The sequence below is a fragment of the Tribolium castaneum genome, chromosome 10, assembly GCF_031307605.1.
Source record: "Tribolium castaneum strain GA2 chromosome 10, icTriCast1.1, whole genome shotgun sequence".
Taxonomy (NCBI): Eukaryota; Metazoa; Arthropoda; class Insecta; order Coleoptera; family Tenebrionidae; genus Tribolium; species Tribolium castaneum.
Genome location: NC_087403.1, coordinates 7,022,062 through 7,049,094, shown reverse-complemented (window position 1 = coordinate 7,049,094; position 27,033 = coordinate 7,022,062). Strand labels below are relative to the sequence as shown.

General features: G+C 39.6%; 3 protein-coding genes across 10 annotated transcripts; 1 reads left to right on the top strand and 2 right to left on the bottom strand.

Annotated features, from left to right (window-relative positions):
• Positions 1–81: 81 nt before the first annotated feature.
• Positions 82–3,726, bottom strand: LOC656569 (kinesin-like protein KIF11-B). The gene is made up of 6 exons (XM_963090.4): positions 3,543–3,726; positions 3,070–3,358; positions 2,867–3,018; positions 1,086–2,817; positions 870–1,040; positions 82–823 (listed from the first exon to the last, which is right to left on the bottom strand). Exons 1-6 carry the CDS (start codon positions 3,593–3,595, stop codon positions 458–460), a joined length of 2,763 nt encoding a protein of 920 aa, XP_968183.2. The 5' UTR covers positions 3,596–3,726; the 3' UTR covers positions 82–457.
• A 1,908-nt stretch (positions 3,727–5,634) lies between these two features.
• LOC656403 (paralytic B) lies at positions 5,635–22,986 on the bottom strand. Of its 7 annotated transcripts, none has more exons than XM_015982131.2 (31): positions 22,333–22,986; positions 22,005–22,249; positions 19,472–19,516; positions 18,401–18,577; positions 17,993–18,025; positions 16,950–17,105; positions 16,698–16,903; positions 16,516–16,644; positions 15,624–15,715; positions 15,365–15,577; positions 15,109–15,317; positions 14,899–15,063; positions 14,545–14,850; positions 14,021–14,261; positions 13,726–13,910; positions 13,582–13,678; positions 13,475–13,537; positions 12,538–12,797; positions 12,315–12,488; positions 12,102–12,264; positions 11,871–12,058; positions 11,588–11,822; positions 10,966–11,091; positions 10,684–10,914; positions 10,195–10,637; positions 10,023–10,145; positions 9,851–9,973; positions 9,607–9,801; positions 9,314–9,559; positions 8,692–9,267; positions 5,635–8,642 (listed from the first exon to the last, which is right to left on the bottom strand). In XM_015982131.2, exons 4-31 carry the CDS (start codon positions 18,545–18,547, stop codon positions 7,842–7,844), a joined length of 6,126 nt encoding a protein of 2,041 aa, XP_015837617.1. In that variant the 5' UTR covers positions 18,548–18,577; positions 19,472–19,516; positions 22,005–22,249; positions 22,333–22,986; the 3' UTR covers positions 5,635–7,841. The 7 variants fall into 7 exon arrangements, with proteins under 7 accessions (XP_015837617.1, XP_064215268.1, XP_064215270.1 ...); XM_064359198.1 differs by having other exon boundaries at positions 12,538–12,818; positions 22,333–22,985; XM_064359200.1 differs by having other exon boundaries at positions 11,618–11,822; positions 12,538–12,818; positions 22,333–22,985.
• Positions 22,987–24,414: 1,428 nt separating this feature from the next.
• On the top strand, positions 24,415–26,015 carry LOC656320 (uncharacterized protein). 2 transcript variants are annotated; one of them, XM_008202454.3, is made up of 7 exons: positions 24,415–24,569; positions 24,615–24,718; positions 24,766–24,899; positions 24,948–25,063; positions 25,114–25,288; positions 25,335–25,740; positions 25,790–26,015. In XM_008202454.3, exons 1-7 carry the CDS (start codon positions 24,488–24,490, stop codon positions 25,952–25,954), a joined length of 1,182 nt encoding a protein of 393 aa, XP_008200676.1. In that variant the 5' UTR covers positions 24,415–24,487; the 3' UTR covers positions 25,955–26,015. The 2 variants fall into 2 exon arrangements, with proteins under 2 accessions (XP_008200676.1, XP_008200677.1); XM_008202455.3 differs by having other exon boundaries at positions 24,426–24,569; positions 24,621–24,718.
• The last annotated feature ends 1,018 nt before the right edge of the window (positions 26,016–27,033 follow it).

The following is a 27,033-nucleotide window of genomic DNA, read 5'->3' as shown; positions in this document are numbered from 1 at the left end:
TAAGTACTAACTTAAATAACTGTTGTTAGGAAAAATATATCCAATTTGAAAAATAGATATATTTGTAACATAAAGACAATAAGTTTTTTATAGTTTATTAGGCCTTTTTTTAAAACTCACCTAAAGACAAAACAAATAACTTGAGAAACAATACAATGTTGAATATTTCAAAAAGGTTGAACTACACAAAATACGGAAAGAATAACTTCAGAAACAATATAATGTTGAACAGTTCAAGAAGGTTGAACTACACAAAATACAGAAACAATACATGCTGGATAATTCAAAAGTTGAACTTTTAATTCAAGCGGCAAGACAAGCCAACACATTTAATTTGCTAGTGTTTTTGGTTTTGCGCCCAGAAACAATCAGCAAAACTTTGTACATTGCACACAAATTATTAAAAATAACAAACTAGAACTAGTGAAGAAAATAAATAAGGTCATGCTATGTCGCATCATTTATCACCATCCGTGGACTCATTCGAGTTATCTTGCTTCCCTTGTAGCAAAGACTTCTTAAACTCCCTTTTCAATACTTCCTTCGACAACACAGAATCAATCTTTTTCGGATAATCGTACGTTGGCTTAACCGGTGTATCACCCGTTTTAATCGTAAAATCAACCTCTCCTAACTTCTGTTCGAGGTTTTCAACCGTGTTTTCGGAAACTTTGACCGTATTTGCCAGGTAAAAATCTTCGTTCAGAGCTAGATTGCTAAGTGAACTTGCAACGGCTTTGGAGGACTGTGCAGTCACGCGTTGTTGATTTTCTAGAATGCTTTCAGCCTCCTCCACCAGTGCTTTCCTCCCTTTGGCAACGTTCTACAACCCCAAACAATTATTTAAGCACTTCAAACCGTACTCATACCTTATTATGAATCTCCAAGCCCTTTGCAATCGCTGTAAAGAACCCAACCATGTACTTTTGATTGCGTATATAATGTTGTTGCGCCTGCTCAAGGCAAGACGCTTGGCTTTCCCCAATTTCGTAGCCCGCGGCCTCATGCCTCAGTCTCAGGTGATTTAGCAGAGGATGCGCCTACAAAAAGGCGATAAATAACGTTACTTGCCGTTAAAACCCTACCGTTTGTTCGTTGAAGTTGCAAAAGAACGTATTTAAGTTGTGGTCCACTGCTGGCATTCGCTCCCTTAACAGCTCGGTCATTTCATCAATGTACTCTCTCATGTGCGATATACTCTCCAATTCGAGCTTCGCGTCCTTGCATGTGGCGGCATTCAGCTCGATCAACTTCTCCCACGATGCGATGCTCTCATCAGAGCGCTTGATTGAGCCCTGAATTCGGGCGTGGCGTTTCTGCATGCCTACATACAGACGGTGCATTAAGGAGTAGAATTTGTCGAAGACGTCGCTCAGCAAGGAAAACTGCGAAGCGACGTTGTCATGGTACAGAAGCGCCGCTTGGGCCACTGATGCCTTGATATCGTCCACATGGCCCTTAAGGTTACTCAAAGTCGTCCTGATTTTGGCAAAATACTGCACCATCAGTGCATAATTGTCGGTATGTACGGACTTCAAAGTTGCCCTCGCCCCACTCTCGGTGAACTCCGTGTTCCCGAGAAGCGTCTCAGGCGTGCATGTAAGACTAGAGGAAAAGGCCGCAACGTCGTTCAGAAGACGGTTCAAACGGCCCAAGTCGTTAAGAACATTGTGCTTAACGTGCGCATTGCTTGTGGCAATTTCATCCAAACAAGTTCGTTCCTTTTCCCCAAACTCTTCAAGCGCGTTGCCAATGCCTCGCAGGTTGGTGGTTGAAACCGCGAGCATTTCTTTGGCGATTTTGGCTTTATGTAGCGTAGCGTCACACTGGGAGTCGTACTTCTGGTAATAGATATCTCCATGTTTTGTTGACGTGTGGCAAACGTTGCGCAAGACTTTCGATTGCTCCTCCAGTTGTGAGAGCTTGTCGCTCATGCGTGTGATGGCATATTCACTCTCCTTCTGCTTGATCGTTTCTTGTTCCAATTCTTTGGTGACAGCCTCCAGTTTGGTCACGGACTCCTGGTAGTTCTTCCCCAGTTCGTCAGAACACTGCGTTTGGTATTTGATGACACCATCTAACTTTGTTATTTCCGATAAAAGCGTAACAACTCTTTCGTGCTTGACTTTAGCGTCAAGATGCAGCTTCTCGTAGGTTTCGATGTCCACGTAAAAGCCGTCTCCTGTCCTGGCTGCGTTTAATTCCAATCGTAGCGACTTGACTTCGCTTTCCAGTTCTTTGGTCAGGTGGTCCCTTCGTATGGTTGTTATGTTGTACGTGGGGCAGTTAGAGACGGTTCGGGCCATGTGTGCGTAGTCCAGAGTACTGATAGTCTCTTCGAAAACGTCGGGAGACGGCGAAAAGGTCGTAATGATGGACGTTTTGCTCTTGCCGCCTAAACTGTCTTGCAAAATTCGCGTCAGTTTCGATTCCCGGTAGGGGATATGTTGGGACTTCAAGGCGAGAGCTTTAATGACCTTAGCCAAAGTTAGGAGTGACTTGTTGATGGTCCCCGCTTCTCTGGCTCGCATTTCGGTGGCCCCAGAACGGCCGATGTTCTCACTCCCGGCTAAGTCGATCAGATTGATTTTACCCGTTTTGATGGTCTCTACCCCGTTGGACAACTCGCGAATGGTGGCGACAATTGTAAAAATGGTGTGAGAGCGTGAACTCTGACGGTTTAAGTTAGTGCTAGCCATGTGGCGATCGCTGGCTCCGATCATCAACAATTCAAAAAGTTCGGTGCAATTTTTCACCGGTACTTCAGACACACCCTTGATACAGGTTGCCCCCTTGTTGTCCGGATCATCATAAATTCTAACAAAAACAGTAAAATAGTAAACAATGACGAAAAAACGCCGTTTACCTCAGATTGCAAGGGTCTGAAATTAAAAGATCGCGAACTTCTTCATTGTATATCTCAACAAATGAAACAGTTACGTTAAACTGGACCCCCAGTTGAGACAGTCTATTGAAAATATCAGCAGCAGCCCGTGGGACCATACCAACAGACGGGTCCTAAAGAAATTAATGTAACGATAGTCTAAGTGTTTCACTTTTTTAACTTACATTGAGAAAATCAAGTGTGGGTCTGACTGAGTCCCCGATCATGGTGTACGTCTTGCCGGTTCCCGTGGGCCCATAGGCGAAGACAGTGCACGTGCACCCCGACAGCATCGAGTCAACCAAAGGCCGCACAACAACATCGTAAACTTCGGCTTGCGAAGCTCCAGACTTGAAAACTCGGTCAAAAGTGTAGTTTTTGCCATTTGAGCCACACTGGAGGGTGAGTTCGTTCTGATTTGAAACTTTCACAATGCTAGTTTTCTTCAGCTCAATTTCATCTTTAGTGTAAGGTCTGTAATGCAACATTAATTGAGCTTGTTGACTTCTCACTTTGTTCTGCCTCAGCTGTTATGTAGGCAATGCTGATCGATTTTATTCCCGATAAATACAAAAAACTTTAACTTTTGCTAGTTGTTTTAGCGAAAATCGGCAAATATAACCAAAAAATCAAACTTTGGGGTTGCATCAAAACTCACCGTTGTCTAACGCTGACCTGGACGCGAAATAGTTGGTTTTTGCGTTCATTCATTGTGGGAAGACGAATGTAAGTTATTAAACCACTTTTTTGAGTTATTTTCTTTCAGAAAATCGGCGAACAATCAACAAACACACAGCGCGAACGTTATTACAAATTTTTCGCTCTTCGAACGTGCCAATCTGAGGCCGTGAAATACACTAACGAAAACTGTAAGTTTTGTATTGTGGGTTGTCGATATTACTGATAATAAAATAATTAACAATATAAATATATAATTGTTAAATATTGTAATAAAACGGAGACGCGTACGGATATTGAAAAATTGACTTCATTTTTTTGATTTTAATAATTTGAGGGCCATATATTGAAACGTATTGTATACTCTTTATTTTGTATAATATTGGTAAAAGTCGCTTGTAACTTTCATGCAGAAAATAAACATTTTTTAATGGTTTGTTTTTAATGTCTTGCTACAAATGGTAGCAAAAGCAGATGCCATATAAAGTTAAATGCATTTTATTTAACGCGAAATAAAAAAGTTGATTTTTGTGTTGTATTTTTTTATTTCACAAACCAATAACTCCTTTATTCCCTTTTTTTCCTGGTAAGAATGCTCTCAACCTCCACGTGGTTCTTAGTTACAAATTAGTTATTTAATTTGACTAATTAGAGCAATCCTTAAGTGTCGGTTTACTATTTAATCTGCGTGATTAACTGGTCATGTGGCCAAATTGAACCGATTTGATTGGTCCATTTGTGCTGTTAACAGCGCATTTAACTTTAATAGAGCTTTCTATAAATTGGTCCTAAATAAATTACTTGTATTTTAATATATTGCGGAGACTATATGAAATGTAGATTTGTCAAAGATGAAACTTAAAGAACAATTTTGTGTGAATAAGAGGCACTGCAGTTTTAAAGATATTTATTAAATAAAGTAAATAACATTTATATTTTACGCATAAACTGCTACAATCCGTCGATATTTAAGCATCTGGTATATTCTCCAAGCCCTAAAAATCCACCATGGTACATCTCAGCAAACAATAGACAAGTTAATCTTACCTTAAGTTTGTAGGGATCACCGGAGAGTCGGCGATCTCTTAGATATTGCAAAGCTTCATATTTATCCAACATCGATCTACGATAACACTGAAATAATGAAATTAAGTCGCTAATTATGTAACAAAACATGTATTTCTTGGTTAGGAATACTTACATTGTCGAACACTAACTTATTAGCCACATAGGCAATGCCGTGTGGGGCTGCCATTGCTACAAAAATAATGCCAAAACTGGGAATAATTTCATACCACATTGTAAAGTTTTGTGGTTGAAAATATTTTGCCACTGGTAAACACTACTTCCAGCAAATGAATGTAGAAGTTTGTGCACAGGCGCAAACTCGCAATATTTGGTTGCCTAACCAAATGAATAACAATTAAATTACACAGTATGACTGTTGCCTCAGATTTTTTTGCTGTTGTTAAGTAATTATTACAAATTATTGGACGTTTCAAAGCTGCAAGCAAATTTTTCTAACAGCTCTAGCTTTTGTTTAGAAAAACGCAGATAGCATTTTTACTGTTTTTACTATTTTTAGTCAACTTCTCTGTTGTTTCAGATTTTTTGCTGTTGTTGAGTAACTGATTTCAATACTGCCACTAAATTTTTCCTAGTAGCTGTAGTTTTTGAAATATAGGTAATTTAACTACTCATTCTTTATACACAAATAATATTAGAATTTAATCCGATTAATGTTTTTCAGTAGCAAGTGCGCTGGTAATTATTAACCACTCCTTTAAGGGTTTGCGCCGAATTTGAGGACTATAATAGTGTTACTATTTAATTACATAAACGCTGTTTTAGTATTTTTTCGTTTATTAATAGGATTGCGCAACGGAACTGGAATTATTTAATTTTGTAATTTTTAAAAACTCTTATTTGAAGAGAAAAGTAAATTAAAATTTAATTTTTTTAATTTAAGTGTTTGTTTTTTTGTAATTGCATTGGTTGATATTGAATTATACATACCTGTTCGTAATTATTAATTTTTGGTATTTCGCTTTATTCAAAAATCATTCGCCATATAAATCGAGATCGCTTTAATTTTCGCAAAGCTTACAAACTAAATTTTAATATATCAATGGCTACCCTAAAACAACGATTGCTTAGAAAAATTATATGTATATATTATATTGTAATACTATGATTATTCATTACTTTACATGTATGAGTTGTCCAAATGTAGATACACTGTATCGAACATTCATTCAAGCCTAAGTGTATGTTACATGTACCTACATGCATGTTATGAACATGGCGCAAAAATATGAAAAAGCATGTACATTATGTGCAAAGTGTCTCATTTTGTGTATGGTGAATCACTTGAATAACGTAATGAAAAAACTGATCCACAACACACTGTATCAGTAAATACGATTTATTGGAACGGTTTTGTAGTTTCACTGGCATTTTTCTTGAACTGCAAACAGTGTGTCTGTTTCACAATAACATTGTGTGCGTATGATCATACATTATATTACGGCATGCAGTTCCACATTTCGCCAATAAAAAGCCACAGTGTCGACTGTATAATAAATCCATTATCACTTTATTTCGCCAATGGTGAGTGTTTGCATGAGCTTTGGTCGTTCATTCTGAAATAACAACGAGCGTTTTTAAGGAAAAGTTTATTCATGGCTAGAACTGTACAAGAAATTTTAAGGCCTGATACCAGCAGGTTGAGTATCATATATTATAATGGCTTGTGGGACCAAGAAAGATTACGGGAATATAATGATGACAATGATAATAACATACGCAATAAACCACGTCAAACAAACACTAACCAATTCCGTAATATTCATATAAAACTTTAACAACAATAATAATTATTCAATCAATTAATATTATTAATAATTAACAAAATGTAACAGCGTGGCGTAACTTCGAGCAAGAGGCTGCACCCCTGCCCTAGTTACATTATCAATAAAGTTGTTGCAAGGGTATGCGTGACATTTTTCCACACATTTTAAAATGATGGACACGTTATTACTTAGTTAATGGTCCAGCCATGATACAAAATTTAGGATGACGTATAAACAGCCCTACATAATGTACAATTTTGTGAAGTATAATTTGTACAACCGTGCCATCACGTCTTAAAATGCTTTGGTGTTTATTAAATGAAATATCAACCACTATTTCAGCTAACTAATTACAAAACTGCCGTGTGCCTGTTGCTCCACAAAAATGTCACACATACGAATTTACATGAGGCGTACAAAAATTTGTGTATTTTTGCAAATTTTAACCCATTTGCCCCTCCCTTGAATGCGGTCCATGTAGCATGTGAAGATAGCTTGAAGATTAGCAATTGAAGAAAGCACCATAATTTCACAAATAACTGATGATTCGGGCCCATTTAGAATATAACATTTGCGGCCAATCCTCGAAACGTGTATTCCTCGATTCAATAAATTTGTGCCCGAATCGGATCAAAATCATACACTTTTCGCGAATTTGACTTGGAAGTCCCTGAATCTTTATCCTTAAAATCGTGGGGAGTTTTGGGAGCCACTTGGGAACGGTTGCTCCCAAATAACAATTTGCTAAATTTTTAGTCTAAATGATTGCTTTGGCGGCATTTTAAGGCTAATAGACTCAGGATGATATGCTCGGCTCGCGCCAAGCTTTGTTCTACCTGTTCCGGTTTCAACAAGACTATTTACAGGATTTACTGCAAAATTATAATAACTGTCGTCCCATTAAGTCAAAGTGTGTCACAGAGGGGTAACAGAAACCAAAACTCTACATTTCGAATTAACAGGATTCAGTGACTACATCAACTGTCTCGGACTAGTGTCGGTATTTTCACATGTGGCACCAAATGCTGGGACATTTTGCCACATTGCATTCGACTAGAATTACGACAGTCATTCTAATCGAACGATCTGTGTGAAAATAGAGGACTAGTTAGTGGTTAAATTCACTGTTCATACACTATGTCTGGTTGAGGGTGTGGATTTCAGTTAAGTAACCATTAGTTAAATAGTACGATAGCGATATGAGCAGCAAAAGCAGTTGACACCTAGTTATACGATACCTTCTCCACCAAACTACACAGCACAGACTTGAGTCGACGTGATTTTAGTCTCGGTCTTAACGCAATGAACGCAATTCTTATGGAATTCGATGTAACAGTGAGGGTAGTCTGGCGTACAGCCGAGACGAAAAAGACGTGCCTCCTGAGCCGCTCAGGCTACGGCGAGGTAGGGGAGGGGCGGGGCCGCTCTCAGACGTCCGCAGACTTGGAGCTGATGCTGGGTGTGCGACTGTGCAGCACAACCTTGTGCCCGTTCTTGGTCACAAAGCCGTCGCTCTCGACCAGAACGGCCGTTTGGTGGACCTCCACCTCCCCATCGCCCTCGCCGGCAGCCCCATCGACATTCACTTGCTCTGGAGCACCGCCAGTGCGCTGTCTATACTTGCGCCAGGCATTCTGGATCAGTCTCGCACAATATTCTTCGCGCTGTCTGTAAAGCGTCGAACTGACTTGTTCGTAACCCGGTTCGTTCTGTCTCGGTTGCACTTCACTAAGTTCAGCAGTTTCCTCGATTTCGTTGCCCTTGCGAGCGAAGAAGTCTTTTGTTAGCGCGTCCAAAATGTCCACACAAAACATCATGTCACCCTTGCAGATCGGAATGTCCATGGAGTAGATTTTGAACTTGTTGGGCTTGTGGATCTGTAGCGGAGGCTCCAACACATCGAACAAGTCCGACAGTTGGTCGTAGCGGATGTACTGGGTGCCGTCAGGGTCGAACTGCTGCCAGATCTCGTAGTACATGTCGTAGTCATCATCGGTCAGACCCTCTTGCACATCCTCCGTCGCCTGGGAGTAGTTCTCCAAAATCACAGCGATGTACATGTTGATGACGATGAGGAAGGAAATCACGAGATAGCTGAGCAGGAATGCGATACCAATTGTCGAATTCCCGCAATTTCCGGTCTCGCCGATCTCACTGTTTGGCGGTTTACAATCTTCTTCATTGATAATACCATCCAGGACTCCATCCCAGCCCGCCGAAGTGGACATCTGCATCAAACCAAACTTTTATACGTACCCAGAAATTTTTGAGTAGTACCTGGAAGAGGAGAATCATCGACTGGCCAAACGTTTTAAAGTTGTAGACATCGTCAAGTCCGCTCTTGTCCTTCACGTGCATGAAGAACGACATCCCGAAGATGGCAAAAATGAACATGACCAGGAACAGCAACAAACAGATGTTGAACAGTGCCGGCAGTGACATGGCTAGTGCGAACAGCAGTGTCCGAATGCCCTTTGCACCTTTCACCAAACGCAGAACTCGCCCTACTTTGGCCACACGAACCACCCTTAACAACGTCGGTGACACGAAATATTTCTCTATGATGTCACTCAAAACCAAACCCAAAATTGATAATATTACTACCACTAAATCGAACAGGTTCCAAGGTTCCGTAAAGTAGTGGTAACGTAACGCAAAAATTTTCATGAGGCACTCGGTACTAAAGATAACAATGAAAATCATGTTGAGGGAATCGAGGACTTTCGTGAAAGTTTCTTTCTGTTGGTAGTGATCCATTGTCATCGTAAGCATGTTCAGTCCAATAAACAACATGATTATCATATCAAATTTCTTATTTGTTACTATTTCGAAAACTATAGCTTGAGGTCTCCACTGCAACCACACAATTAAATAATTACTAGCGCAAACATTCACTCACCCTCGGCCTCGGTATCGCCTTCATTGGTTTCTTAGAGCCCATTTTTTTCATCGCATTGTAATATTTCTTCTGGGCGTCTGTCATCATCAGTGCCAATGAATCGCCACCCTTTTTCTTTTGTTCGTTAAAATTATCGATGATTACACCAATGAATAAGTTAAGTGTAAAAAACGATCCAAATATTATAAAAAATACGAAGTATAAATACATATAAATGTTTGTTTCTCTTATTGGTTGTTTGTTGATCTGAAACCCAAGTGACACGAATCAAATAAAAAGTAAAACTGTCTTACGTCTCTAGAATCTATAGCATCGTTCATAATTTGAATCCACCCCTTGAATGTCGCCACTTGAAATAAGCACAAATATGCTTTGCCCACATGATCAAAATTCATTGGGGAGTTTTCCCACGTGTAATTCTCAGCTTTACACGCGTTAACATCAGGGATAATCTCATAGCTTAGTGTGGTTTTGTTTGCATCCACGCACTAAAAATCACTTTTTATCAAACGCCGCACGGGGAATCTGTTACAGTACCTTAAAGTATTTACCAGCGAATAACTGCACACCCATTATAGCAAAAATTAACCAAAATATTAAGCACACTAGCAGTACATTGAAGATAGACGGTATCGCTTGCACCAATGCATTAACGACAACCTGGAATAATCTATATTCACTTTGCACACACGATTACGATTAATTTTACCCTCATCCCTTGCATGCGGGACATGGCGCGAAGTGGTCTCAAAGCCCGCAGCGTTCGCATAGTTTTAAATGCTTGAATCCCGCCAGCGCCACAAAGAGAGGCAATAAAATTAATGAGAGACACCTGAAAACCGACAGCTAAACAGATGGTCGCGTTTTCGTACAAATCGTACCATTACAATCACAAAATCTAGCCAGCACCAAGCGTTCGTAAAGTATTTTTGGAACCCTAACGCTAACCACTTTATCAACATCTCGAAAAAGAATATCACGGTGAATATTCGATCCATGTAATACAGTATGTCTTGCAAAATCGGCCGACTTTGCAAATGTACGTCTTCTAACGCCAACGCCATGCTACTCAACAAAATCATCGTGATTACGGCCGTTTCAAAATATTTGTTCTCTATTAGTCTATAAGTCTTCGACCTTAAATTCCCCCAACCCTGCCAAAACGGCGAATCCTCGTCGCCTGCAAGAAACGGAAACTTCTTGTAACATGAATCGGGAAAGCAGTCGGCTGCGTAATCGTCGATAATTATATCGTCAGCGTTTCCCACAATCACAATGTCAGTCAGTGGTTTTTCCAAGTCAAATCTGTCGTCTTCTGTTTCTTCTGAAATAAGGAAATTGTACGGTCGTACCACCGGTTTAAAATTTACCTTCACCAATTCCTAATTCTTCTTTACTAGCATCTCGTTTCTCCTCATGGTCGTCTAACATATCAACACTCCCTTTATGACTTTCCTCTTTAAATCGATTTTTGTGACTACCGTACGATTTGTTACTAATTTCGTCTTCGTCCAGGTGACCGATGTACATTCCATGTTCCAGAATTGAATTTCCGATTGTTTTGCTTTTGTTAATATTGTTTTTGCCTCTTTTGGGATCACCTACAGAAAAGTATCAAGGATATACATAAAAAAAAAGTTTTTGTTAGGTACCATGCACGGTAAGATCCATTCCGGTGCCAATTGTTACTTCCAGTCGGTCTTTAGGACTTTTTTTAATTATACCGTCGGCTAAAATTTCGTCTCCGGAGATATCTAAACCACCATCACATCTCACATCTAAAATTTTTGGTTTCGTAAGTATGTGACAAGCGTCGGTGTGTCATCGTCATAATATTTTAGTAACAGTTGGAATAAACACAAATTTGTCTAACTAGAATTGTAGTTTTGTTTGTCGGAAGCAAAAGAAATTTTGCAAATTCATGAATTCGTGATAACGTAACATTTCCACATGCAAACAAAAGAGTATGTGAAGTATTTGTATTTAACCAGCTTGCCAAAATTGGGTAACTGTGTTCAAGTAGTTAACACTTTCGATAGAATTGTTGTGCAAAAGACGAGAGTAGATAAGAAAACGAAACATTCACGAAAGAACCCAACGCAAATAAATAGAAACGGAAGCGAACGAAGTAGTCTACGCCACACGTTTGGTTAACTGTCGAATAAGAGCAGTTTCGCTCCCTAGTCACCATGCGAAATGATAATTTGCTCAAAATAAGCACTACAGTTGTATAGCAAGCAAAACCAGCGAGCTATCAGATTGTTGGATAAAAACCTTGGTTCCAACTGTTGGACGGTCCCTCACCTGACGGCTGGTCGGAAATTTGGTTGGTGAGCTTGAATCGGACCAGTTTTGCGATATGTAAAACATTGCCTTTGATCCATCTGATAAAGCGGCCGATTCTGTCAAAAGCCTCTGCTATTTTATTCGTGTCATTGTCGGCAGTCGGCGCCGACAGACTCGAAGATCCAAAGTTACTCAAAAGCAGGGCTAAGAAAAGATTAAGGACCTACCAACCAAAATGTACCAGGAGATTCTTTCAGTCAGAGGTACGTACCACAAGATTGCCAATCACGACAGTTGCGAGAAAGAACGGAATGCAAGAGACGTCGCCCACCAGCATACAGTCCCACATGGACTCGATCCATTCGCCACACAAAACGCGAAAAACTATCATAAACGAATGCATGAAGTCGGTGAAGTTCCAGCGGGGGAGCTCGTGGTCGGGAAACCGATCCACGTTATCTAAAACTGGATCAAATTTCGGCCCCAAAATAACACAAAGTACCTGTGTAATTTTTCCCAAACAGTTGCATGCCCATAACGGCAAAAATAAATATTATAATACAGAGCACAAAAGTCAAGTTTCCTAAAGCACCCATCGTTCTACCCATTATGGAAATGAGTAAATTTAAAGTTGGCCACGACTTGGCCAGTTTGAACACTCGTAACTAAAATGTTGCTAAATATTTACGTCTGTTGTTACTTTACGTAAAATTACCAGTCGAAATGAACGCAAGACCGATAAGCCTTGAACGCCTTCCAGTCCTAGCTCCAGCAACGATAACGCCACTATAATAAAATCAAAAATGTTCCAGCCTTCTTGAAAGTAGTATTTCGGACTCATTGCAATCAATTTTAAAGTAGCTTCAATCATAAAAGTCGCAGTAAAAAACTAAAAGTTTGGGTCAAGTTTCGTGTTTTGTGTAAAAATGGAGCTTTACGTAGTTTCCGCTCTTCAAAGCCTTTTCCAAATCCTTGTCCATGTCGTGGTGATCCAATGCCATAAACAAGGTGTTAACAACAATGCACAGCGTGATAAAAAGCTCGACGAATGGGTCGAAGACAAGAAGGGCGACAAACTTCTGAATAACGACCCAACATTTACAACAATCCCATACGCAAAACATGTCAATGATTTTGATGGCATAAGCCAGGAAGCGTTCCCTGAACGTCGGCTCTTCCTCTTCGTCGTCATTATTGGCTGAGAAATAATAAACAGAAACTGAACGAAGCATTAGTACCAGTGATATTGACACACTCTTTTTGGGAAAAGAGGTTTTGTGCAATGCGATAGTGCGACAGCCGTCCTTAACCGCTGGTTAAGTCTTGTGTTGTCATTGTTTGTCGCTTGTTAAAGCAGTTTAGTCAACACCATCGAAAATTGCTCGGCCATTTTTCGGTTAAGAACAATCAGGCTAGTACGTGTTCTAGTAAGTGGTTACTAGAAGCTCATGCCGTTGCAAATATGCAGCCAGACCGCCGATAAAACAATAGCGCATTGGCTTTAACCAAACCAGTCTAACTAAATGATCCCAACATCAAATCTAATAATGGAACTAATGGAACTTCACTCCTTAACTGTTTGAACCAGGAACAATTAAGGGGCAAAATGATCTATCTAATAGATCGCTTAAGGGTGCTTCAAAATGGTCAGTGCCAAACTTGAAAACTGATCAAAATAGATTTATTTACCTAGAAAAGTATTCTTGTTTACATTTCCTCCACATTGTACAAATGTAGTAAATAAATATGCATTAGTTTGTATGGTCTAGCAACACATGATTATGATTTATGCTATTCTAGTTTAAGCAAGTTGCGATGGTGTGTAAGGTCAAGTGTGAAAGGGTATTTTTGGGGTTGAATGAATCGGGAATTTACCTCCGCGGTCACTGCCTCCGCTCACGGCAGCTTGCTCGATGATGTCGTTCAGCACCATAACATCTAGAACCGAGTGAGGGTCACAACTCCACAAAACCGCGCCTTACCTTTCATGTCCACGACTGTCTGTCGCTGATTGCTATCGATAAAAGGATTGTCAATTTGCTTAACTTTTGATTCGCAAATGTGCCCCGTGGGACCATCCTGGTCAAAAAGATTATCATCCGAGTCGGTTTTTGGTTGATACTTACGTAGACGCCTCGCGTTGACTTGTGGTTTAGGGGAGCGGCCGCTGGTCCGTTTCTCAGCGATCGGTTCCTGAGCTGGCTCTCCTTCGTCATCATTTTGCCATTGCTTCCCAAACCGCCTAACAAATCTCCATGAGAAGTGTATGACATCCGTGAGGCATGTGAAGTGTACGATGAATGACGTGATCCTTAGGTTAGAGTCATTTTAATATGAACGCAATTTGTTGTGTTGAGAGAAAGTCAAAGAAAAATGGGACTTCCAAAAACACTTATGGCATGGTGATGATCAGATACGTACCCAGGTTGGTGTAGTACATGGGCAGGACCATGACGCCGTTCTCCTCGCTCATGGGGGTGACGGCGTTAGAGTCGTCGGCGTAGGGGAGGTGCTCTTGGGCGTCAAGGTAGGTCGACAGCACCAAGGGCTTTCGATCGCCCGGCGGAGCCACCATGCGCCTATTGTTCCGCAAGGTGAACTGGTGGCTACCTCGGGACCCTCGCCGAAGGTTGAAGGGAGAGCCGGGGAGGCTGAGACTGGCCTGTACACGGGACATGATCTATACATGCGTGACGTGTTTGTGTCTAAATGGTGTCAAAAAAGCCTAGCACAATACTGTGCCTTTCAGTCTTCTGAAACCAGCGTGACAGTGACAAGGCAGGTACACGTACAAAAGGAGAAAAGAAAAGCCAAGCAAAAACAATAAAAGAGTCTCGACACTATAATTGTCATGATCTTTATTTTTCTTAGTCAGACATTAATTGAAGTATTGAAGCGACATTCTCTAATTTCATTTATCTCCCAATAAATATCAAGACACTTACAGCGCTGACTTTCCGCATCTTGCTCAGATTAGTAGGAACTCTTCTCTGTTCACTCACGGAATCTAATCCTTCCGAGCGTATGCTAATCTTCTCCTTGTTGTTGTCGTCTTGACCGTTGGGTTGCCCCACGAACGACTCATAGCTGTGACACGAGTAGTCCGAAGACGATTTTATGATGTACTGGTCGTTGTCACACCCTGCTGCCGCCGCCGCCGCGGCAGCGGCCGCTGCCTCGGCCGCCTCCACGGCCGCCGCTGCCCTCGCATCCGCCCGATCTTGCTTGTCCTTTGCCTTTTGCTCGGCTTCCTATGAACCGTAAATTCAACACCAGTTTTGGAAACACGACTATTTTACCCTTATAGCGTTAGCTTCAGCTTCTTCCTCATCTTGGGCTTTCTTCTGCAACTCGTCGTACGACATAGCGACGATAGCCAAGATCAAGTTAACTAAATAAAACGAACCCAAAAATATAATCACGATAAAAAATAGCATATGCCAAGGACCGGCTGATCTTAAAACCTGAAACCGGTAGTTAGTTTTGCACATTTAACACAGTTTAAGTACCAGTTGGTATAAATTCTCCCAATAATCCTGAGTCATTAATCTGAAGGCGGAAAGTAATGCCCAACCAAAAGTATCAAAGCTGGTGTAACCATAGTTTGGGTTATCACCGTAACCTTGCAAACAAACGTAACCCTCTTTGCACATTCCCGATCCTGAGGAGTTTCCACACAGAGGCCTTTCGCCTTTTTCGTCATCCCAATACCAGTTGGCTAAAAATTTGTTAGCAACAAAGGGGGTTTTGTGTCAGAGGACTTACATTCGTTGCTAACAAATCTCTCCCAGTTTTCGTGGGTGAGGTTCCCCCAAGAGCCATCCAGAGGAAATTCTTTGATACATTTTTGTGTTAAAACACCCATATAAATTTGTAAACCTATCAATGCGAACACTGACAGGGAAAACATTGTTAAAATTATCACATCTCGGAGATTTTTTACAGATTCTATTACAGCTCCCACGATAGTCTTCAAACCTATTGGGCATAAGTTAGAATAGTTTAGGATTTTCTGTGTGTATACCTGGCACAATGGCAACAGTTTTTAGAGCTCGTAGTACCCTAAATGTTCTCAAGGCAGCAAGATTCCCAAGGTCTATACCCATGGTGACATAACTGCAAATTTTCGACTTTATTATGTGACTTTGGGGCGCGCTTCTTGCTACTAAAACACTAGAAGCTCTTTTCCACATTGTACTAAACAACACAATTTACATCATAATGCATTGAATTATGTACCAACTTTGTAAAACACTCTAATTAAATCTACTAGAAGTTTCTATCACTTAAACTCTAAATGAAATTATAGTTCTAAACTAGTCCTGGACTAGATATCAATTTCTAATATAAAAAACGATCAGAAACTACTTTATTTACTACTCTCATCAATACGATAAATTGTAGCAGTCACAATAAACTCACTTGGAATATTTTTAATTGCATTTAGCCAAAATTACAAACAATCTTTTAAGCCAATAGAAATATTTTCATAGCTGTGAAGTAAGGAGGAGTAGGGTTATTCAGAATTATAAATTAAAATAGACGAAAATTAATTAAATAAAAAATTAACAAGTGTAAAGTACTCAAGTCAACTGATTTATTTTTACGCCGAATTTCCATAAATGATGCAATGGTCTACTAAAAGAACAGTTATATACCATTTACAAAAACTCAGCTTGCTGTTAGTATTTATTTCGAAATCTTACTAGTTTTCTAGGTCGTCTAGACACGGGTTTGTGACTGAGTAGTGCAATTGTTTTAAGTGTGCATTTCCTAGCATTATTTCCTTTTTTATATTTTTGTGTACTATGTTGGTGTGTTGTTGTGAAAATAATTTGAACTAATAAGTTGATATTATTTGGAATTAGAAGCTAGTCTAGTAGTAATCGTCTATGGTCTAAATCTAAGCTACTCACGCTAAAGCTATGACTACGAAGTCGAGCCAGTTCCATGCATCTCTAAGGTAGGTGAACGGTTGTAGGATAAAACCTCTCGCCATCACCTTCACAGCTGATTCAAACGTGTAGATGCCTGTGAATATCACTCTAAAAAAGAAAATTTTGCTTCGGATCTAATCGAGAGGTGCTGAGGGACTTACTCGGTTGACTCTACGGTGGGTGTTGTGGGCATGATCATAAGGATACAGTTAACGAGGATTGTGGTAATGATAAAAAGAGAAAACAAAGGATGCACTAGAATGTAAATGGCCACTCGACGGATCGGATTGAAGGGATCGAGTACCCACAGGGCGTTTGTGGCGCTAAACCGGAAAATGTCCTTGCCTTTACTAACCACTACAAAAGTCTGAAACCGAAAAATCAGCCCCTCGTTGGCCAAGCCCGCCCCTTACCCTTTGGTTACTGTAAAAAGGGTCGATGTCTTCAAGTGGTGTACTGGCCAGTTCCGGAGGAAAGGTACTGTGAAGACGTACTGGCAAGGGCAGCCCCTGCTCCAGAGTTGGATCAGGCTGGGGACCTTCATCTTCGTCCTCGTCCTCATACCGAATCTGCGTGCACACTCAAAATTAACACTTTGCCAACCACACCGTCTCCCACCTGGCAAGTGTCAAGTGTCAAGCGGACTGTACATAAGTTTCAATTTTTCACTTGTTGGTCCGTTAATATTAACAAAGCTTAAGAACATGTCATGCAATGGAAACGTGTGTGCACTGTATGCGTGTTCGGCAGAAGCTGGAAATGTTAGATAGACAATTTACGACTAACAAATTTGTTGTTTCTTGCGAAGAGTAGGCAAAGAGGAGTTAAAGTAAATTAGAACAGCGTTCTCTATCAAGCCGCAACAAACTTTGTTGTTTGCTATTATTCTCGCTAGCAAATGAAAGTTTGACTTTCGGGAAAACTTGGCTCGGAACATTCGGTTTGAAGATTATCTAATCCAGAATGGAACAAGATGGGAATAAGTAATGTGTATATTTTGAAGAGTGTTGTAGCTGTGATGCAATGTCCTAGCATTAACGCTATGTCTAAGACAATGTAAAAAACTAAGGCATTCTTCGTCTATTTGTTCTTAATCATTCACCTACCCATGCTGAGTGTACTTGTAGGTAGAGACTATTTTTAACCAAAAAAATTGATTATTGCTCGCGTTAAAAATAGTATCTCATCAATTATTGTAGCTGGTAATTGTGATGTAGGATTGGTTGGTATAGTGTGCTTAAAACCAAGTGAAATGCAGTAAAATGATCTAATCAAGCATTAACAGAACGAAGCAAGTATAAACAGATGCAACTGACGATATATAGAAGAGAGAGGAAATGGAGGAGAAAGTGGTGAGCCCTTTGGTGGCGACGCCGTTAGAAATTTAGAAAAATCGTCAGAGGCATTAAATCGCTAAAAAGCACTCCTTGGAGCATTTTTAATCATTAAATCTTACATCTTTTTTCTTTTTCCTTCGTCCAAAACCGGTCTGCAATAAAGGTTATAGTTTAACATCGATAAGCACATTGCTTGACTACACTACATCACATGGTGTGGTGGTGTGTTGTCATCGTGAAGGGTTATTAGTCACACTGACACCTTATTATCCTTCAGGAAAACAAGGCACACATCCAGTGATGTCATGACATGAAAATGAAGAATTTTGAGACGACGCGCAAATCACTATTAGCTTTTTATAGCCTCGTATAAATGACTTGATGGGGTAACATAGAATCATGCATCCAAGCACATAAACGTCCTGGAAATTAAATACGAAACAAATATGTACATAGAGTGAAATGTATGGACCAGTTGAAGGTGTGAGTGAAAATGAGTTTGGTGAAACGACAAATGCGCGAAGTACCTCTCCTTCAGCTCTTTTCTTTTCGAGCTCCTTCTGCTTAGCATATTCTTCCGCAATTCTCGTCTCGATGACCGCAAGAGACTCGCGAGTGAATGGACGGAATAGGCTGAGCTCCTCCTCGGACGAATAGTCAGAGGCAACGGACATGTCTCCTCGCGCCTAGGCCCCCACGATACCCTAGAACAGCGGCCGATTAAAAAATAATTACGATTTATGGCTAGTTGGGGACTTCCAGGCCCCATCATTTTAAATTTATTCGGGGACGTCTGGAATTTGCACGAAAACACTTTCAGGCGCATATCCCATTGTCCTGTGTGCTTTGAACTTTCTAATTCTCTCCCGCAGAGAGAGACGAAATCAAATTGATTTCCACTCGCTTTCACAGAGGAGCGAGACAGGGGAAATGTGATTGGGTGGAGTTTGTGTCTTTTTCTAGACACTTGCTTTGTATTTAAGAGTTTTGTTCATTGTGGTCTAAGATGAACAGTGTTAAGTTTCGAACTGAACAAGATTCGGGGAAAATCAATTGTGGGCTTGAATATAAATAGAAGAAAGCTTTTCCCGCACGATAATAATAGCCGTGATGACGCTCAAATTAAACACCCGACAATTTTTGAAATTCGTTTGGCCTTGGTTTTACTTTTCACCGCTGGATCAATTCGGCGAAGATAGTTATGTTTATGGCGGGCGGTGAATGACGTTATTGTTAGCAAAACGCGCCATTAGTCTTTCTTTAGTAAATTCATCTAAGATGAATGAGTTTTCAGGAAATCGATAAATGCAAATTCTTTGAAAAATGAGACACACTTTCCGAATATTGCAGCTTAGGCAAGCAATTAATCCCGGAATACTGGAAAGCTCAATTAAATGCGAAAGGTCTAGGTATCGATCCGGATAATACAATTTAGGTTGGCTTTTTCTCACGAGTATTTGTTAGGAAAGAGTTTAAGTAAAAGCCGACCTTTTCAAGATTAGTTACGTCGGGAAAATTAAACAAATCGATTACTCCACATTTGCATACTGTACTCGTGAATCACGCAAATTATTTCCACGTACACTTATAATACTCACTCGTATTCAGATTGGGCAATTTTGGGGGCCAAAAACATAACTAACCTGAAAATAAAAAGAGAACTTGTTAGTGGCGATTCGAACTCGATTTGTTTGGTCTAAGTGTAGTTTCTGGACATTTATGGCCATGTGGGATGATTGTTTATGAGTTAATCACATTGAGTTCTTAGGGCATGAATGAAATTTCTTCCATGTAATTAATACCGACCGTTCCCAGTGTAATAGCCTGAATTAATGTAATTTGCGCGCGACATTTCCTTAATTATATTTGTCTCATCGATTTTATTAAAGCGAGAAACGAAAGATTTTTAGATTACAGTTAGCTTCACGTTTAACTCAGAGTGGCAAAACAGAAGACGTTTCAAATAAATTTCGAAGTCGTATATGCACATAAACTATAAAACCTACCCTCGCATATATTCAGTAATATGAAACACACCTCTCTGCATCGTCATTTATTTATGTATAGCAGAGCGAAGTCAGACATATACAAAAATAAGAACTCAAGATTAATGTGGACATTAGACACTCACACCGAGCAAACACGCTCGGACTATTTTTGGCATTCGTAAATAACTTCGTGGTAAATAAGAAAGGCTGCGAAAGCTCTTAAAGCGTTAAGATACTCAACAGGTTGGTAGGCTGTTGGACCGGAAGAGGCGGGATTAACCAGGCCAATGTTTATTAATTAAATTAAAGGAAGCTTCGGCTCGAAATCGATCCCATAAAAAGAAGAATAAACACTTTCGCAAATTAAAAATTCACGACCTGCCAATTATTATTTTAACTACAAATTCAACAACACAACCTAAGGAAATGACCCGGCGCATCCACCATTTTTACACTACGGCTTACCGTGCCGGAAATACGCACTTTATATTTTCATTTTTACGCTGCTATTTATAAATTATCAATAACCATTGATCAGTTGAGGAATGAAATCTAACCATGACATTAAGAACAAGTTATATATTATTGAGAGAGTTTAGGGTGAACGACAGGTTAACTTAAAATAATTTTGCTTATGTTACTTGAATTGGGCTAACAGTAATTAAACGCAAAAATGTGCTGCAGTAATTATCCTTTCAGTGTCTCTTTGATCACTTGGTGAATGATTAAAATTAGTTAATCATCGTAATTGCAATCCCAAAAGGGTGTGTAAAACAATCACATATAAAAGCCACCACTTAAATTAATTATAAAAACGGTTGTAATTTTGAACGGAAACCAGGATTGTTTTATGCTATAAATAAACCGTTCTATAAATTAATTTTAATCATTAGGTAACATAACAATCAATAGCGGAAACTATTTAAATATAGTTGTCAACCTGCCTAAGGAATTTTGTCAGGTTTAACATGAGAAAACTTACTGTGTAGATTTATATCTTTAATAAATATTTCATATGCATAAATAAGGAACACTTGTTAACAACAACAAATCGTTTTGATACCCATCTGAATTATGCTAACGTCAAATTAAATTAAGATAATGTAATTTACTGTAACTGTATTTATTTTGTTCAAACAAACGGCTACATTCGCGTATCTTTTGGACTTTTTGTAAAATCTTAAGCAAACTGTAATCAAATTCATGAATATAAATCCATCAATCAATATTGATATTTCAGTAAATTGGCCGATGAAAACCTATTCTCAGTGTAACAAGTAACTCAACATCCAGAATCAATTTACGCGTTTGCGAGATATCACCTTTAAACTTATTGATTTTTGGTACGTACTAACGTAATAATTTTATTTATTAGTCATGACTCTAATTTTTTTACAATCGAGTCACATGATACAATACACCAGGCGAACTTTTGCGCATTTATAGATTTACTTCGAAACGTAGAACGGGATTTATATTTTGATTTATTACACGAGTAGAACTTTCTCTCTAAAACCTTTATTCCTTGTTTTAAGTTTACCGAAAATATATAGGACGTTTCAATTAGTCAATATTTCAAACTTTTCGAACAAATTACCAAACTTCATCCTCCGCCTCAAAATAGCTTGGAATAAATTATTTGAGACGAGGTTCCATTGCCACCAAATTTAATCTTAGGTTGATGGTTTCGCAGGTAATTATTCCAGGATTATGATTATTAAATCATGTCGATTCCGTTTACAATTAAGATCAATAAGTTATTACAGGTGTTTTAATTTGATTAAAGGAGAGTTACCCTTGATCGCTACTGCAAGCCATGAATAATTAAGCAAGTTATTCGGCCGGGAAAATAAAAGTTGAATTTGGTGATTGGCAATTATGGTGGATGCGCCGGGCGAGTACACCTACTTATTAACGCAAATATCTCAATTAACTAATTGATAGTCGTGGCCAATGATTGTGATCAGTTTTAATGCCAGATTACTGATGCTGCGGTTGTTTATTGTAATCTGAATATGCGTGTTTATGATAAACCCTGGCGCGTTTTTGTAAACACGGAATTAAAATGTAAAAGGGGGAATTTTGGTGAGACATGAGTTGTAGGGAGTGTTGTGAGTAAGAAGAGAACTAGCTTAAGACCCACCTGCATTGAGGTTTGTCAGAATAATCACATGGCACTGTTTCTAACATTGAAGATTGGCGAAAGGCGGTTTCATGGACAGCACGAGGACGAACAAGATTTTGAGCACTATATCAGTAACGGCAAACGACAAACGGCAACAACAACAGTGTAAGCACTGCAGAGACGGCAAAATAAGCGGTTTAAGTGCTAGTTGATAAGTGTGATACAAGCTCGAGAGGGATTGTGAACGAGCCTTACAGTCACCCCTATGCGACAGAGCAAATCGATATTAAATAATGACCCACAAAGTTACCAGCAGATAATCGGCGAATTAAGCCACTCTACTTACATCAACTCTCTTTGTTATGTGTGTATGTCCTTGAAAAAGCATCTAGGATACTAGTCTTCATTTATTGCTAGTTGTGGAGCACTGAAGCGAACTGGTGGCTGGCGCGATACGCACAGCACATCCCGAAGGACACTCGCGTTTAATGCCTAGGCCGGAGCCTAACGGCACTCCGCATGTCTTCCGTGCAGAGATCACACGCGTCTTCGCGCCCCCAGCACCACTCCGACTTCTTGTGCGATCGCCATTTCCTCTAGGCTGCAACGTCAATCCTGATGCGCGGCTGAGACAGGAAGGGTGCGCCGCGCACCCTCTTTCAACTCAAATCTACTAACTAGAGGCCATCAGACGCCAAAATTCGGAAATTTCGCTATTTTCTTGCCGATTTGAGCTTCGCTGGCGCTTTCTGCGCCCGGCGCCTCCACCACGCCGCTAATCCTTAACCCTTCTTGGGAGACTGACTGGCGCTGTGACGTCAGAGGGTTAGTAATGTTGCGCAAAGCGTCGCCATGACGACTGCTATATTATATACCGTCGTGAACGCCTAGCCAACATTCGAGATCGATAGCCACGGCCAGGCGTACCAACAACTCAAACCGATTCAACACTTTCACCACGTGCTTTCTTTAACCTCATTTGCATACAATCCGCCCGCCTTCATTCATAAACTTACACCCCATACCAGACGAAAACTCCCACAACCCTTAATTTTGAGAATTAAAAATCTCAAAATCTTGTAAAACACAAATTTCGTCAAAAATTCGAAAATTATTTGGACTTTCTCTGGTAGAATTTCAACACAGACTAGACGGTGTAGTAATATAATTTAACTAAAAGTTACCGCTTGACCTTAGATTTGTAATTTAAAAACTCAGTGTTTGAAATGACGATTCCTAGCAGTTCAAACTTCGAGCCGAAACAACTTCCTAGTTAAGGATCCTTGGAGCATTTGTCTACTGCCGAAGAGATGGTGCTAGTAGTAACTCGCAGGAATTAATACTTTCGCACAATTAAATCCACTCTTTATATGTCGTTAAACATATTACTCTCTATATAACACGTTAGAAAATTTAGAAGAGTTTCCAATTTTCTATATTTATTTGTAAAAGTTTTATCGAAGGCTTTGGAATTAAAACTTTTTGTGAAAGAATCGGATTAAAATCGCATGCTGTGAACCATGAAATAAATTTGACTTCAAAAGCACCTCAAGTTTTATATTTCTATCGAAGCGATTTGCTTAAAACTTTTTGAGGAAAGGTGCTATAACCGGGTGGTAGGTAATAATAACAACGTGTTTATTTACAACAATTTATTATTCTAATTATTACACTTTATTATTATAAAATCGTTAGAGAGAGCATTCCACAATCGGGATTGTCGAGGGACAACAGACTGAGTAAACATTTTCGGCTCTTTAACATTATACATAGGAACATTTAGCAAGTTTAAAGGAAAACAGAATTACAATCGAAAATAGCAGACAATACGCAAAATTCCTACAACGATAAGCGTAAAACCTATATTCATATTATAGTGGTGGCACACAAATTTTACAAAATTTTCTTAACTTGTCCAATACGGTTGAAATTAGCTGAAAAATGCAAATTTCACAGTCCAGTTGGTTATTTGCCGCCTTGGAAGTCATAAAATCATCAAAACGAAGTAGAATTTTCGAATTATGTTTTAATTAAAGCGTATTAGAACTTAATTTCGTAAGAGGATCGGTTAGATTTTGGAAATTAAATTGAAAAATGCATGAGCAGTAATTTCAGGATGCAACTAAAAGATTTAAAATGTAGAAGCTTGGGAGATCGAAACTTTGCAATTTGTTGTATTGCTCCGTCGACTTTTCGCTGTGGAAACATACAAAATAGATGTTATAGACACTTGTTGGAAACTAAATTAGGAAGATATTTTCCGGCAATTTTCCTGGAGTATCATTAGAGATCGTTATTCTTTCCGTGCTCTGCAATTATGTTGTATTTTTAGTTTTATCAGAATCTGAAGCTATTAGCAGGAGTTGATAAATTTATCAGGAAATAGAAGTGGTGTAGCGAAAACAGGAAGTCGCAGATGAGGATGCACTTATCGTAAAATGTCGAATCTATTTTATAAAAATTATTCCAGTAACTGGTCTTTGTGTCAGTGGCAATAAAAGATGAACGGCGTTTCATTGATCATTTGTGTGATATCAGCAATTATTTTAAAACAAACAGTGAGTTTATCCATCAGGAATAATGGTATACGCTCCAGTTATTGTTCGACGTGATTTAATTTAAAAATAGAGCAAGTTTTAGTGAACCGACCGTTCAAAAATGCTAGTACATCTCCGCGCGAATTTGAACATTTCCGTCGGAAGAGATATCTCGGCTTGAGCAAACGCTTCAAGGTGATTTATTTAAGACGTAATTCTATTGCTTCAGCACTTCGTTTCAGATTAACAAGAGATATCAGGAATGTGTCGCCCCCGACGACGCAAAAGGCCATTGCAAGCACTTAATTTTCTGTCCAATTTCAGTGCTGAAAAACACGAAAAACGTCCTCGACTATCTATGCGTGATCGAGCGAATGTAAGGGAGGTTCGGACAAAGAACAGATTAAACAATTATCCTCCGCAGGCATGTGGGTGTTTGTTGTCCTGATGATATTGCATTAAGTGGCTTAGCAGGCTCCCAAATCATTTTAGACCTCCCCGGGGGTGGTAACGACTACGACGAAAAAGACAACACTACAGGTAAGCAAAATAATTAGCGCTGAGGAGCACAATGAGAGTCCTGTGACAAGGCTGCGGAATTCCGATTGAGGGAAACCCCGGCCGGAAATCGATAGGTCAGCAATGGCCTTGGATGGCGGCTCTCTACCGACCCAAGCAATTAGCCCAAGGTTTGGAGCAGCAGTTCTGCGGAGGCGCGCTTATCACGGAATATCACGTTTTGACAGCGGCTCATTGCACTTTGGGGTACGCCGTCCAATTTCCAAAGCTCGTTTAAAAATAATCACTCCAGACTCACGCCCGATGAGATACGCGTCCGTTTAGGCGAATATAATTTCGCCAACTCGAATGAGACGCGTTCCATCGATTACATGGTGGAATCAATCACCGACCACGAAGAATTCGATAAAGCGACCTATGCTAACGACATTTCAATTATCAAAATGCGCAAACCGACCAGTTTTAACTCATACATCTGGCCCATCTGCCTGCCGCCCATCGACAGGGACTTCGAAAAGGAAGTCGCGATCGTCGCTGGATGGGGGCAGGTTTATTATTCGGGGCCCGTCAGTCAGGTACTTATGCACGTACAAGTGCCTGTGTGGACGCTCGAAAATTGCTCCAATTCTTTCCTGCAAAGGATCACTGAGAATAATTTATGTGCTGCAGGCTACGATGGCGGAAAAGATTCATGTTTGGTAAATTCGGAGCTTTCACTGTATTATGATACACAATCGCCTGCTCTAGGGCGACTCCGGAGGACCCCTAATGTTCCAACTAGACAACGGCCGCTGGATCACCATAGGAATCGTGTCCTGGGGCATCGGCTGCGGGAATAAAGGTAGCCCCGGCATTTACACCAAAGTCAGCAGTTACATCCCGTGGATCATCAAGCACACGATCGCCAAATAATTTTTACCCAGACAAATATTGTACCCTTAGCCAAATTAGCCTAATAAATTTTACGTCTGAACCTCTCGAAACTTATCCGCCGGTTTTCCTTCCGAAGTATCGCCTAATACGTCCCCAATTATGCACGTGCGTTAAGTTGGCCCAACCACTTTCAAATTTTGAAAATGCACATACGGCATTCAAATGTGCTCGGAAAGTGGCCCAACCATTTTATGTGCTGGACGTTTTGTTTATGCCATTTCAAAGTTCTTTAAAAATGCTGGCAAATGCCGTTTTTTAAATAAAAAGTGCTGGGAAAATAACGGATTTTTTTTAATTTAAATAATGGTTGGACTAACTTAACGACATCAAAACCATTCATGTGATTTCTTTATGTCAACTAGAAGATCTTGAAAAATGCTGGCGAATGCTGTACTTTAAATAAAAAGTGCAGCAAAAAAAACAAAGTTTTTTATTTAAATAATGGGCTAACTTAACGACAGCCCAACCACACCGAGTGCCTTCGAGTTTTTTATGTCCACTAAAAAACCTTAAAAATGCTGGCGAGTGCTGTACTTAATTCAAAAAGTGCTGAGAAAATAACATTGGTTTTTAATATCGAAAATTCTCACCCTTAAATGCAGGAGCTGTAGTGCTTAGTTAGGTACATCATATATCGTTTATTTTTTTTATGTAGATTCACATGAATTGGAATTGTTTAATAAAAACACAATAATTAGTACTTTGTTTAAAAAACATTGTAACATAAAATAAACAATAAAAAAATAATATAAATATACTTTTACAAATAACGATAAACAAGTAGGGCACAACCTCTTAAAACTTTTTCCGGGGGACAGTTTGTGTTCACTTTGTCTTGAAGATCGCCATATATTTTCCATTTTTCATTTGGCCTTTTACAATAGGCAATAAAATGGCCTACATCACTAGCAAGAATTCCTTCACCGATAATTTCCACTACCCCCTGGAGTTTGTAGTTTAGGTTTTTATGGGTTATTGCTATATTAGCAGGAATTTGGCATAACTGAACACTTCTATTTGTGTTGGTCAATGAAACTGATGCCCAGTCAATAAATATG

What these genes read in the sequence shown, in the direction of transcription:
- LOC656569 (XM_963090.4), bottom strand. Translation starts at nt 3,595, where the DNA reads ATGAATGAACGCAAAAACCAACTATTTCGCGTCCAGGTCAGCGTTAGA. An exon ending in GCAACTTCAACGAACAAACG is followed by an intron (nt 1,041 to 1,085) that starts GTAGGGTTTTAA and finishes GCCTTTTTGTAG; the next exon opens with GCGCATCCTCTGCTAAATCA. An exon ending in GCTTGGAGATTCATAATAAG is followed by an intron (nt 824 to 869) that starts GTATGAGTACGG and finishes TTGGGGTTGTAG; the next exon opens with AACGTTGCCAAAGGGAGGAA.
- LOC656403 (XM_064359198.1), bottom strand. Translation starts at nt 18,547, where the DNA reads ATGTCCGTTGCCTCTGACTATTCGTCCGAGGAGGAGCTCAGCCTATTC. An exon ending in GGGAGAATTTATACCAACTG is followed by an intron (nt 15,064 to 15,108) that starts GTACTTAAACTG and finishes TACCGGTTTCAG; the next exon opens with GTTTTAAGATCAGCCGGTCC. An exon ending in AATGGATCTTACCGTGCATG is followed by an intron (nt 10,915 to 10,965) that starts GTACCTAACAAA and finishes ACTTTTCTGTAG; the next exon opens with GTGATCCCAAAAGAGGCAAA.
- LOC656320 (XM_008202454.3), top strand. Translation starts at nt 24,488, where the DNA reads ATGAACGGCGTTTCATTGATCATTTGTGTGATATCAGCAATTATTTTA. An exon ending in TTTATCCATCAGGAATAATG is followed by an intron (nt 24,570 to 24,614) that starts GTATACGCTCCA and finishes ATTTAAAAATAG; the next exon opens with AGCAAGTTTTAGTGAACCGA. An exon ending in GCTTGAGCAAACGCTTCAAG is followed by an intron (nt 24,719 to 24,765) that starts GTGATTTATTTA and finishes ACTTCGTTTCAG; the next exon opens with ATTAACAAGAGATATCAGGA.